This window comes from Myripristis murdjan, chromosome 13, assembly GCF_902150065.1.
Source record: "Myripristis murdjan chromosome 13, fMyrMur1.1, whole genome shotgun sequence".
Taxonomy (NCBI): domain Eukaryota; kingdom Metazoa; phylum Chordata; class Actinopteri; order Holocentriformes; family Holocentridae; genus Myripristis; species Myripristis murdjan.
Window position 1 is genome coordinate 4,827,659 of NC_043992.1, and position 14,202 is coordinate 4,841,860.

Below are 14,202 nucleotides of genomic sequence, written 5' to 3' on the forward strand. Positions count from 1 at the left end.
AGAAGAGGAGAGAAGAGAAGAGATGAGAAGAGATGAGAAGAGACAAAGGAGAAAGAGAAGTGAGAAGATAAGGGAGAGAAGGAAGGAGAGAAGAGCGAGAGAGGAGCGGAGGGAAGAGGAGAGAAGGAGAGAGGAAGTAAGAGACGAGAAGAGAGGAGAGAGAAGAGAGAGTATGAGGAAGAGAGATGAGAAGAGACAAGAAGAGAAGAGAAGAGAAGAGAAGAGAAGAGGAGAGAAGAGACAATGACAGATGAGAAGAGAAGAGGAGAGAGGGATGCATAATTTGAGAAAGAGAGAAAAAAGCTAGCCTGAATGATGTAGCTCACTGTCTCTAGGCAGACCTCTGTACTTGGTTTGTTTAAATCTCAGATGTGAGTGTTTGCTACCTTGCCGACTCTCTTGCCCTCCACAATAAGAGCCTTCATCTTGGAGAAGTAGTGGTAGTAGGACACCACATAGGTGATGATGGACTTCTCATCTGGGTTTTCTGTGTTCACATCTAAAGAGGACAGACAGACAGAGAGACAGACAGACAGATAGACAGCAGAGTGACTGTCTGCTCATTCAGCACTGACACACAGTGACTAGCTTGTATCTTCACACCTGACATATGAGGAGACTCTGAACCGTGAATTTGGAGGCACAACCTGAGCAAAGCACGTTCATCCTGTCGAATCAAATCAGATCCATCACAGAGAACACATGATCAATGACAGACTGTGGAACCTTTCACAATAAAAGCTCAGTCAGCAAAGATGAAAAGAGGAACCTGCTCCTACTTTGTTGCTTCTACATTTCCTTGTTTTCAAATTTCACAATAAAAGCTGCACCATGAAAAACTGCAGTGAGGACCATTTAGACTCAACTGGCAAAAAATGGGTACCTAATGTGGAAAAAAGGAAAAATATCAGTGAGTTGGCTGATGAGCTGCTTTTTACTTTTACTGCAGTAGATTTTTACAACTTCTACTTCTACTGCAGTCAGATAGGGTTAGGGTTAGGGTGTGTGTCACATGTCAGTGTGTTGCTGAGTGGTATCTGGCGGCGGTGTGAGCGGGCCTCACCCTCGGGGTCCAGCAGCTTGGTGAGGCCCAGGCTCTGCTCGGCGATGTTGAAGGCCTGCTGGAGGTTGTGCGTGGCGTTGGAGCGCGTCAGCTTGTGGAACTCGATCAGGTCGGGTCTGCGGGACACACACAGGGATCAAACCGTGTCGGATTCATGTGACGTCAGACAGCAAACTGTGATGATTCAAACCTCTGCTGCGGCTCTTTCCTCTTTGTCTCTTTAAATATGTGTGTTTGTATCACTTTTTCTATATTATTATTGCTATATGAATACAAAACATAGTTGCAAAGTGCTTTACATATCAGTCAAAAATGGCAGTGGGTGTTGGAATTAAAAATGAAAAATGAAAATGTTACTACTACTACTACTACTACTACTACAAGTAATAATAATAATAATAATAATAATTTTTGCACATTGCTTTTTGCACACTGTTGTACCTAGATCTCTAGTGTGTTGTACTTAGATCTTATTCTTTATTTTTTATTTATTTAATCTGTAATCTGTGGATACTGCTGAAAAACTGCGAATTTCCTTCGGGATGAATAAAACATCTATCTATCTATCTATCTATCTATCTATCTAATAATGCTAATAATGCTAATAATAATAACAACTAGCCATTTCATATATTTTATATCAAAACCCCTCTAAACATCATATTTTTTGCAGTTACTTCAGTACAAAGCTGCACACATGCCAGCGTTGTCTGGTTTCCTCTGTCTGTCCCCTCAAACATAAAGACATAACGGGGCCATTTCCAAAGAGACAGGAGCTGCAACCTGCAGCGGCGGTCACATTCTGGGAGATTCACCGCCTGAAAAATTTACTTCTCACCCCTCGTTCTCCACAGTTACACTCCTGCAGCTGCAGCTCAGCCACTCTGAAGAATCCAGCTCGAGATAATGCAACCCGAATGCATACTGAAAGTCTTTGTGACTTAAAAGGCTCAGGTTAATATGTGTGTGCGTGCGTGCGTGCGTGCGTGCGTGCGTGCGTGTGTGTGTGTGCGTGTGCGTATGCATGCATGTGCGTACGTGCATGCATGTGTGTGTGTGTGTGTGTGTCGTACCTGTGTCTGTGGATGAGGGCGTTGAAGGCCAGGCCGTCCCTCCAGCAGGTGGTGAAGTTCTGGATGTTGACCTCAGGATACCTGCAGCACAGCAAGGTCACAGGTCAAGGTCAAGTATGGAGAGCTATTTGAAAAGTCTGTAAAATAAGTATGTAAATTTTAATTAATAGATAAAATTATCAATTATTTGATCTATTTCTTACATTTTTTTGGCATTTCTGCTTTATTCAAAGACAGGAGAAAGAGTGGCTTGGTCTTGATACACGATGAATACCTCCTCTTAATGATTTTAATGACATTTTTAATGATATTTTAATGACTGATTGACTTGATCAGCTGATGTCTGTCACCTGGTAGCTGGATGTGTGTGTGACTTTGTAAAGCTGAGTCAGGTGCTTCACCTGTGTGTTTGTGTTCAGCCATGTAATAAAACATAAGGAAAATACAGAGAGCCTCATTCTTCAGTCGTTTTGTCTCATGCATTCACAGTCATTACATGAAAAGCTCAGTCGATCCACAGCCAATCTGGGAGTGACAGAAACAGCAGACCAGGAGCTGGTAGAAGCCACTGCCTTGCTCAAAGGCACTTCAGCACAGCCACTGAAATGCTTTAGTTTAGTCTTGTTTCGCGGCGCTGCTCACCCTGCGGTCTTCATCTGGCACCAGAGCAGCAGGGCATCCTTGGCAGAGCGAGTCTCTCTGTTGTCCTCTGTCTCGATCTTGATCACCTGGATCTGAACACACACACACACACACACACACACACACACACACACACACACACACACACACAGTTAAACTCATGCGATGCAGTGATCTCTGAGGCCGGGCTCTTGGCTCCTGCTGCAGCTCTGACACTCGTCCAGAGCCCTGGCAGCGAGCGGGCAGATCCAGGATCAGTGTCTTCTTGACAGGATGAGGTCCTTAACGGACACAAACTGGCTGCTGAAGCTGTGGGTGGAGACAGTCTCTCTGATCATGAGGCTTGTTTTGAGACGCTGATTGTGATTTGTTCTGCTGTACTTCAGTCAAATGAACCGTCCACATCCAAAACAATATGAATGAAGTGTTAAGCTTTTGTCAGGCTTTGGGCTCATTAACAGCTACCTCCCCTCAGCCGGGGGCAGGAACACAGGCGCTTCTGAAAGGCTGGGCTCTAAACGTTTTGGAACACTTTCATTTTTTTCAGTAATTTGCTCATGGCAGGCTGGTGTCTCTTTCAAATCAAGCACCTCACAGTTTGGATGTGGTGTGTTTTGTTGAAGTTGAACGTGGTTGAATCCGAGCTGCAGTTCCAGCATTTTCCATAATGTAAGGTTGGCCAGACACCAGCCAGCTCTGGTCACATGGTGTGTTTGTGCTTTCCACGGACGCCTCGTGATGCTTTGCATGAAGAACTGACAATGAACGTGAAGCTGCAAATACCCAGCCATTACTTTCTTCTTATGTTGGCACAGAAACAAATAAAAAATAAAGTCCTGACTCTATGATGGCTGTGTCTGGGTTACTGGGAGAGGACAGTGTTTTACAGGACCCACTGTGGCTTCATGAGCTTGTCCCAGCTACACAACGTCGAGCCAAGATGTGACGAAACACCTTCAACCGGACAAACTCGGATTCATTTTACAAGGTCCCAAGCTCTGTAAGACCTGGCAACCCTTCACTGAGTATGGAGGTCACAGCACAAATTCCCTCCTAACTCTTCACCACAGTACCAGGCCTTGGTGTTTGGTCTCAGTCTAAATGTAAAGTAGCTTCAGATCCTGGTTAGCATGTGAACCTACATGTGGCCTGTTGTGTTTATGTGTGTTTGTGTACGTGCATCTTCGACTTTTGTAATATTTTGTATGGTTTATATAAAGGGCTTACTGTTTGTTAAGTAAAACACCAGCCTTAAGTAAAGTCCCAGTGACAGAGATAATACGACCAATCAACAAGAGCCTCTGCTTTTACCCACTTTCAGCAGTGGACTCCAACATGTTGCATTTATCAACAGGTGAAGCTGTAACATTATGACTTATTTTTATTGCTACTAACCTCAGGTAACAGGGGTGACATCATCAATCTGACCAAGAAAGACAAACACGCTCGAGCTGCTGTGAACATCCTGGTCCTCTGCGTGCCACAGAGGAACAGGCCTCGTTACCATACAAGCAAACGACGGCAGAGAGGTCAAAGGTCAGAGTCACATCGCCCTGACGGCGCTGACAGGAAGTGTCAGGAGGAGAGAGATAAGAGCTGAGGAGAGGGAGTGCTGTGACATCATCAGCCTGCTGCCTGATTGCAGGTGACAGTGACGGCCATTCAGCCAATCACATCACACTGACATGATGCAAGGTAATTGGGGACATGACACCCTGGAATCAGCTGCTCCCCACCTCGTTAGGCACACACACACACACACACACACACACACACACACACACACACACACACACACTGTCTGTCCCTCTTAGTCCTGGAGGCCGTGGACAATTTAGAGCATCACTTCAAAAAGACACTTCAAAATTAAAGCCCCACTGCTGCTGCACACAGATTTGTAGACTAAAGACCCAAACAGGAAGGATAAATACAGGCCAGCTGGATGCAAACTTCCTCCCTGTGCCCTCAAGCCAAATGATACTAATTAATAATGATAATTTACTGTGTTATGTATAATCAGTTATTACGAGTAGTGTAAAAAGCACCATGTCAGTATGTAAAAGTATTTAAAAGAGTAAAAGTAGCATTGTATTGTAATGAAAAAAGTATGAAGCAGTCACTGTGAGGAACAGATTTTTTGACAGCGTTAAATTATTGATGCAGAAACCTGTAAGAAATATTTTCCTGCTGCGGCTCCTTCTCCTGCTTCCCGCTCTGACATGCAGCACAGCTGATGTTCTGCAGCTCCAGCATCAGGACACTGGCCACAGTACCCAGTAACATCTGTATGTAATAGAACTGTGTTTTCATTATAATAACTTTGTGTTATTACTGTATGTATTTTGCTGTGTCAGCTGTAACACATGGTGTCTTGACTGCTGAGCTGCTGCTTGCAGCGTCTCAGACAGAGAACAGGCCTGCACTCCAACGTTTTGGGCAAAAACACCCACAAAATACCAGCTGATCTTAAATTAGCTTTCTTCTGGCTTTGAGTTAAATCTTAAAGGAATACAAAATCCCCTTCCCTCCCAGATGTTGGACTCCATTTTCTCCTCTGTACATCCAGTGGTTCAGTTCCTATGTGTAGCATTTCCTGTTAGCTTAGCGTACAGACTTGAAGTCTATGGGATCCATTAGCCTAGCAACCCACAGGAAGTGAGCCACTGGACGTACAGATGTGAAAGTGGTATCCAACATCTGGTCTCAGACTGCAGAAAATGGGGAGAGGCTATTTTTCTCTAAAAGGGTGGAACATTCCTTTATCTACTCTGATGTGATCGGTGTAGGTTTGATAAGAAATCAGTAGGTGATCAGCTGCTGTTTCAGGGCTCCACCTCCTCAGAGTCGTATTTGAAGGTGCATGACGCAAAATTACTGTGGTTTCATTTAAATGAGGACTGTTTAGACTCAACGTAGAATAAACATGTAGACGAGGCTAAAGACGAGAACCGTGTAGACTCAGCCATCAAATTACTTTTTTACATCACTTTGTTGTGAGTTGAGTCTTAACGGTCCTCACTTCAATCAATCAGTCGCTTCAGTTTTGTCAGGGCGCCTTCAACGCCTGTTAGGTAAGCAAACACACACACACACACACACACACACACAGCATAATGCAAGGACACTCGGCCAACCAAACGCCACAGTATAATTGAAGGCACTGCAAATAATAACAGTGTTGGTTATTATTTGTTTATGGCTCTGTAAATACAGACGGATTACCTCTTCCTCTGCCTGCCATCCCTTTGCTTCTCTCTCTCTCTTTCCTCCTCTTCCTCCTCTCTCTCTCTCTCTCTCTCTCTCTCTGTCTCTGTCTCTCTCTCTCCCTCTCTCTCTGCCTGTGCAGCCACTGCAGTGCTTGGCTCTACCTGCTGACTGGGCAAAGCAAACTCTCACTTTCACAACAGAGAGGCAGAAGGGAGGAGGCAGGATGGAGGACGAGGGAGGGGGAAGGGGGGAGGGAGGAGGGAGGAGATGGAGTGAAAAAGTGCAGGGAAGGAGAGATAACTGGAAGGCCCTCTGCCAGCACTGGACAATTCTCCAGCGTGCTCTTCCACCCAAAGACAGTCACTCCTGTCATTAAAAATGTACGCTAAATTGATTTATTGACCCTGCAATCACGTCGTAATGTCTCCACCCGGTCATCAGATGGCTCAAGTCCCAAGTCCGACCACCAAACTTCACGGAAATCACCAAGTTTTTGAGAAAAAACATGAAGTGATTATACACAGAGAGTTACACATCACCACGACAACACACACTTACAGCACTGGGCCTTTTCTACTAGGGCTGCATGATATGGACAAAATTTCATACCACAATATTTATGGCAAATATATATTAAGTGTGAATCTATATTAAGTATAGATTCACACTTTGAAATTTGAAGTGGGTCAACAGTGAGAACAGCATCTACAACTGATGCAGAAAATGCAGTGACTTCACAAAGTGTTTTATTGTTCAGAACAGACCAATCAGCATCTCAGGCTACCTCTAAATGTTCTTATGGTCCATATCGTCCATATCGTTGCCTTTTCGCTGAGCTGGAGGCCGACCTGTTAACGTGCAGCTCGGAACTGAAGAGCCGCCTCCGCTGAGAGGCAAAGGGTCTGTTGGAGACGCCAACAGGATGTGGAGGCTTGAGAAAGGCAGAGAAATGAGGCTACAGTGTACATGGAACTATTTTTCTTGCTGAATCATTTTCTCAGCAGCTACTCATGAAAAAAAAAAAACAATGATGAATTAATAATGAAACTGTGCTATAATCACAGTAATACACGAGAGGGAGCGCTACGCTGCGTGATGCACTGAGCTGGTCTGCGATCAGCAACACACACACACCGACATCACACAGCATCCTCCCTCCTGTAGTCCTGCTGAACTATGTCTGATATACCTGATGATGATCTTTTTTAATGTGACTCTGGCTGTTTGCTTCATGTTTGCAGTTTTGCTGGTTTTGTCTAATGAATCCCCATCAGATGCCAAACCTCAACTCTGGGCTCAATCTTCTTCCTCTTGTCCAACGGTACAGTGTCAGAAAACAACAACCTAAGCCTCTATTTTGGCAGGACTGCAGGAGCGGGGCCAGCCTGACCGACGGAAATGTCTGTCAATGAGTCACTGACTCACTGACTGAGTCACCGACTCACTGACTGAGTCACTGACACACTGACTGAGTCACTGACTCACTGACTGACTCACTAATTCACTGACTGACTCACCGAGTCACTGACAGAGTCACTGACTGAGTCACTGACTGAGTCACTGACTCACTGACTAAGTCACTGACTGAGTGATGAAGTTACACCATTGGTCGGTCGAGTGCTGGAGTTTCCTCATTGGCTGTTGCTCTTATGTCGGCACATACACCATCGATACAAGATGTGATACAGGCCTCACCAAATACTTGCATTACTCCACACACACTTTGAAGCTTTGGCATGGCATCTCCAAGGTAAGTGTGTGCTTCATTAGTACGTTACGCATTCACCACCAATTTCAGTTCATGTTGGCTGGCTGTGCTTGGAGATGTCAGCGCGGTGGGGTCGTGTTCACGGCTGTAGCCGACAGTGAGGACACCGAGGTCTGAACATTGGTAATTATGTCACATAAAAAACTAAATCAGCATTATTTAACAGTGTAAATGATCAGGGCTTGAAAACTGCTGTCCAGCTCTGCTGGTCAACCTCAAAGAGGTCAAGCCACTTTTTCAGTGTAATCACACAAATATATCTGCTTGTTATCTATAGTGGCAGTCATACACCATGACCTAGTCCTGTTTACTTACAAAGTTGCTTTTTAACCACCTTTTTAATCCAACATTGATGTTTTTCAGTGCAAATTCATAATGGGCCTATACATCATATAGGATTAGATGTAAATTAATGCTTTTCAGAAATTGAATTGATGTTTATATTAGTGGTTGTTGGTCTTAAGATCAGAGACTTAAGATCAAGTTTACTCTGTCTTGTTTTTATCAGCCACCACATAACTGTACATGTACGATACCATGTAACCACCACTGTTTCATTCACACACACACACACACACACACACACACACACACACGGACTGGCAGCACTTTGGATCAGGCCAGCTGAGGACGGCAGAGCTCACGTTGAGCTGACACGTTGCCGTGCAGCACCAAACAGTCCAGCCTCAGCTACACACATGTTGTCATGTTTAGGTTACACTGCTTATGCTGTTAAAATCCATATGTGAGCCAGGATGAATGATAACAATTTTCATTTTACACTGATATTCCTCAGTGTCACAAAAGCGATGTAGGTCAGATGTAGGCAGAGTTTTAATGCTCAGACATGCAGACATGCAGAGTACATAAGGAAGACATGAGGAAGACATGTCGGTCCAGCTGAGTCTGTGTGAGACTGTGAGAGCACGAGGCAAACCTCCCTCTGGCTCTAAGAAAAACAGTGAAGCTGCAAAACTTTTCTCAGTGTGAAACACATCACACTGAGGGGCCACAGGGGCCACAGGTGCGGTCCCAGAGAGCCAAACTGTCACTGTGATTACTAGCATGTAACTCTGATTCACCATCTTGGATTGTCCCAAGGGAAGCTCACTTTGCAAGGGCAGCACAAAACAATAATCCACAGCACATACAGCATAACCAGCGTGGAGAACATACAGCACATTCAGCCTCGCCACGCCCACTGAGACGACCACATCCCCTAGCCGGCTGATAGCCACCGCGCGTATCATAGCCTCCAAAAGGGAGCAGCTCGTCCCTCCAGCGGTGCTGCTAAAATGTGCGTTGTGGCAGGCCGCTCGGCCGTAGCATGACAGCGCTGAGTCCCAGGAGGCAGCTATTAGGCGACTCTGCACCGTGAACCTTACACAGGGCTCTGAATAATGCTACACAAGCGTTTCGTGCCGAGGCCGCGCTGTAGCACTGGAGCGGAATAAAGCAAAGCCCTCGGCTGCTGCTGCACTTACATGGCAGGCACAGATCCTGTATCACTGCTGCTAAGGCCTGCAAGTGTGTGTGTGTGTGTGTGAGAGAAAGAGAGAGACAGTTTCTGAGCTAGTATATGCATGTCAGCATATTTGCAAACCTGTACAAGACAAAGTAATAGATAGACAGATAGATAGACAGATAGATAGATAGACAGATAGATAGATAGATAAAGTGTGTTTGAAAGAGAGAGGGAAATGGCAGAGGTGTGTGTTTGTGTCCTTGTTGAGGATCAGACTCGAGAGCAGCTGCTGAACACTGAGTGATATTCAGGCTTTAGCCGCCAAACGCCGCCATCGCCGTCGCACTCGATGATGCGGACGCAGCTGATCCTGAACTGATGGAAATGACATCTCTGGGTGAGAACACGGAGAGCAGCTCCATGATGCAGAGATCAGATTCAGAGCCGGGGCTCCCACAGCCGCCGCCGCTGCCGCCAAACAACCGCTCAAAACATCAACCCACAAGGGTTTCTCTCTTGTCCTCAGATACCGTCACGTTCCACAGATGTGCTAATACAATCCTGCAATCTGATATGCTTCCCTCGTGCTCATAATAAAAGCTGATACCAAAAGCCTCGTGCAACCTTTCAGAATCAGAGCAAGATGCCATTATCTGCATCTTTCACAACAAGAATGAAGAATCAAAGGAGAATCTAATCTAATCTAATCTAATCTAATCTAACAGTGCATTTTGTGGCAGATGTTTTTGGCATAGCCTCTGGACGTCCAGTGGTTCAGTTCCTATGGCTAGCATTTCCTGTTAGCTTAGCATAAAGACTTGAAGTCTATGGAAGTCGTTAGCCTGGCTCTGTCAAAGTGAAAAAATAAACCTTCCAGCCACTCTGTGGATTTGAAATACACGTCTTGGGATTTTGAGATCTTGGCACAGATTAAGTTCTCCTAAACGCACTGTCATTTGTTTTTTTTGTTTTTTTAATTCCAAGACCCATGTGAGCCAAACCACTGGACATACAGAGGTGAAAATGCTGTCCAACATCTTGTCCCAGACAGAGGAAGTCTGAAAGGGTATTTTGTCCAAAAAGTTGGACTATTCCTTTGTCAGTTTATCAGTTAACAGTTGAGAGGGGGCTCTCCCAGTCAAAATGGTGGTGTAACAACCAGTCTATCATGGCAATGGTGTTTGATCACCTCACTTATATAAAGTCTATGATATGTGAGTTTGGCCAGACCTCCTGACCACCACACAGTCTCTGTGATCAGTCCAAGTTTGACCGCGGTGCCGCTCGGTGGGTTCGGACTGCCAGACGGACCGGGGACTTAATGTAGAGTACTTCACAGAGGTGTTTCCAATACCTGTATGGTTTACCAGTGTGTGTGTGTGTGTGTGTGTGTGTGTGTGTGAGTACCTGGAAGCGTAGGATGATGGTCCAGATGAGGCCCAGCGTGAGGCGGTGGTTTCCATCAACAATGTCATGGGAGCCGACGTTCTCCAGGTGAACCCGCTGCTCCTTGAGGAACTGCAGCGCCTTGTCCACGTTCTCCAGACAGTGGATCCGCATGCGGCCGCGCGTCGGCCTCGGCTTAATCACATAAACCCAGAGACGGAGAGAGGTGCAGGAAGAAGGTTGTATCAACAGAGGTGCCATGTGTAGCATTTTAAAATCAATAAATCATTACCTCAGTGATATCAGTTTGAGTTTGACTTTAATAAAAACCAGACTGCCATCAATCCCAACCACACCGCTTTATGGCAGATGAAAACAGGAAGAGGCCGCTGTTCAACCAGACAGAGTTTCTGGCAGCTTTTGGTGGCAGAGAAATGCAGATGGAAAAAAGAATGCCCCAAAATGTTTGTTGTCAGTAAACCACATAGGAGGAGCAGGGGGGAGGGGCAAGGGGAGGAGCAGGGGGAGGAGCCGGGGGAGGAGCAGAGGGAGGAGTCAGGAGCTCCTGTGAGCTGAGGTTTGGACTGCAGTCTGGATCCTGAGGCCCGTGTGTTTGTGGAAATGACACTAGCCCTGCGTTCCATTACTCATACTACCATACTATTTAGTAGGGGGAAAAAGAATTAGCATGCATATTTCATACTAAACTACATACTTTGTAAGGGCATACTACTAAAAGTACATACTAAAAGTAAAAAGTATGAGTATGCGATTTGGAACGCAGGGCAAGACATCACATCAACCAACCACATTTTTACATACAAAGAAAGAGCGAGAAGTAAGGAGGGCCAGAATGTAATTTCTGTGAGGGAATACACTGATCACAGTGAGTCATGTATCTGTGCTGTTAGACTAGAGGTGTCAGTCTCACTCAGTTTCAAAAAACTGGGTGAAAAAAATGGAGCCAAAAGTTGCATTCAGCCTAAACCTCCATGATAACGTCAGGCTTACACTGGTATCCATTCTAATCTACAATTCAGATTAAAAAACAAAAAACAAAAACAGAGGTGTGATTCACTGCAAGACACTACAGCTGGCAGGGGCTTTTACTTTGAAGGCCAGTATGAGAGGAGGGTATGTTTCCATTCCTGTTTGTGCTCCTGTGTTAATGTTGTTTCCCATAATCCTACCAGTGTTTTTCCGGCAGGACCCATCAGCACACACCATCAAAGTGGTCCGCGGTCACACTGAGCTTGACCTTTGACCTTTTAGATATAAAATGTCATCACTTCATCATTTTATCCCAGCAGACATTTGTGTCAAACGTTGACATGATTATTTGGTTTTGTGAGGTCAAAGTCAGCTTGACCTTTGACCTTTGGCCATCAAAGTCTTGAGTTCAAGTGGACGTTTATGAGAAATTTGAAGAAATCCTCACGGTTAGGGTTAGGTTTAGTGCTCCTGAGATATGAACTGGACAGACGGACAACCCAAAAACTGTACGACCACAGTAGCAAATGGCTTTGCTGCTTCTGGTTCTTCTCTGATTTCTATAGTGTGTATGTGTGTGTGTGTGTGTGTGTGTGTGTGTGTGTGTGTGTGTGTGTGTGTGTGTGTGTGTGTGTGTGTGTGTGTGCGCGCGCACCAGCAGCTCTCCGCTGAGCACCTCCAGCAGCCTGGTGAGCATGTATCCATCCCTCAGGTCGTTGTAGAGGTCGGCGATGCGACAGGACACCCTGGCCAGGTGGGAGTTGACCCACTTGGTGAAGGTCTTCTTCTGCACCGCATCGCGCTCATCTGCAGCCGGGACACACAGCACAGGGGCTCGCTGTGGCCTCATGACAAACTCACATTATCCTGACAGAGCACTTTGAGGGGACGGCTGTGCTGTCGCTCAGGACAGAATAAGATCGTTCAAAAGACATTCATCTCTATAACGCGAGACAGTGAACAGCATTTCTGAAAACACTGGTGGTTTCCTGTTAGGTCGCTCTCCTCCCATGAATGTGACTTCTTCATAAGTTTTTGGAAAGGTGCTGCTGTTTTAGTCAAATCATTTTAACTGGAGAAATATCACTGGATTTGGGTTTTTAAGACCCAACAAGACATCAATAGAAAGGCGTGTAACAATGGAGACTGATATTTCCTGACATGATTTTGAAAACAGCACTGATTCGTCTGAAAATTTGTCTTGATGTCATGGAGAGACAATTTGAAAGATGAGCTATTTCAAAAGTAAAACTCAAAACAGCAGCAGTTTCTAGTGTTGAACCTGGCATGGCCTTGATCTAAGTGTGTGTGTGTGTGTGTGTGTGTGTGAGGCCTCTGACCTGCCAGGGCCTTGATGCGGGAGCACTCGAACAGCTTGGCGCTGGTGCACTCCGTCTCCCAGAGGCCTGAGCTGATTGGTCGGTTGTTGTTGTTGAGCTGGCGCTGGGCATCGGCGTTGTCCAGGTCTGGGGAGGCATTGGCCATCGCGCCCGACACCCTGCAACACACACACACACACACACACAGACGTGTTTCCATCACTTCAGAGGACATTACATTGACTTACATTCATTTCTTGGAGATTTATCCTAACCTTAACCCTAACCATTACCTGCCTAACCCTAACCCTAACCGTAACCTAACCCTAAAGTTATCTTAGCTTTAAATCAAGTCTTCACCCTAAAATTAATGGTGCTCCCTTATGGGGACTTGCTTTTTGTCCCCATAAGGGAGGCAAGTCCCCACAACGTGACTGTGTAAACAGATTTATGTCCCCACAACATTAGTAATACCTAGTACACACACACACACACACACACACACACACACACACACACACACACACACAAACAGTGTGATATAATTGTCATATATGCACCCACAAGGTGAGGGAGGTATAGCGAACCATTTTAACAGACAGATATTTTTTAGCGGCCAAAAAGCTGCATCATGCCGTCTGTCTGTTTTGCTGTCTTAATGCTGGAGACGTGTTACTGCGTTTGTGCATCAGGTGATTACCTGATTAAAAAAAATATACTGAACATAGATCATTGAGTGGTTTATTTTCCACTGACTGGAAAATCCTGACAGAACGAGCAACAGAACACCAACTTTTTCGTTAGTTGGCGACTTTTATTTATTAACATCGTCATGTCAAGATTTTGACAGCGGACAGCGAAGGTCAAAAAACCTCAGCGGTCACAGCTGGGCTTTAACTGCAGTTTGAAAATGAGTCAGACTCCCAGTTTATTCATCGGCTGAAGCCAATTGTTACCCACTTCTGGCGCTTGGCAGGTGTTAACGCTGCGCTACGTACGGATGTGACCACTAGAGGGCGCCGAGGTTCAAACTCCACTGCTTGCCTGCCTCTTGCTTCATGGCAAATTGCATATACAAAACTAGTCAGGGTGAAAGAATGGGACGGAAATGACAGATCCATGTCACTCTCACGAGGCTTTTGTTGGATTATTTTGTCTCTGAGCTCCGATTAGAAAATGTTGTGACGCTGCAGACCGGCGGCCGCAGCCGGATGAGCTGCTTTGAATGAACTTCTTCTGTCGCCGCAGGGCTGATCACAGTGGGGAGAAGCGGCTGTGTGACTGATGTG

At 45.6% G+C, this 14,202-nt stretch overlaps 1 protein-coding gene across 1 annotated transcript in view; it reads right to left on the reverse strand.

Moving 5' to 3' along the window:
- The window catches only part of sptbn4b (spectrin, beta, non-erythrocytic 4b), a 98,712-nt gene extending 85,633 nt beyond the window's left edge, over positions 1-13,079 (reverse strand). The window contains exons 1-7 of the mRNA XM_030066341.1: positions 12,935-13,079; positions 12,250-12,401; positions 10,626-10,799; positions 2,779-2,870; positions 2,137-2,217; positions 1,064-1,179; positions 387-499 (exon numbers count right to left, since the gene is read on the reverse strand). Coding sequence (XP_029922201.1) covers positions 387-499; positions 1,064-1,179; positions 2,137-2,217; positions 2,779-2,870; positions 10,626-10,799; positions 12,250-12,401; positions 12,935-13,079 — 873 coding nt within the window. The remainder of the gene's footprint in view (positions 1-386; positions 500-1,063; positions 1,180-2,136; positions 2,218-2,778; positions 2,871-10,625; positions 10,800-12,249; positions 12,402-12,934) is intronic.
- Between the last annotated feature and the right edge of the window lie 1,123 nt (positions 13,080-14,202).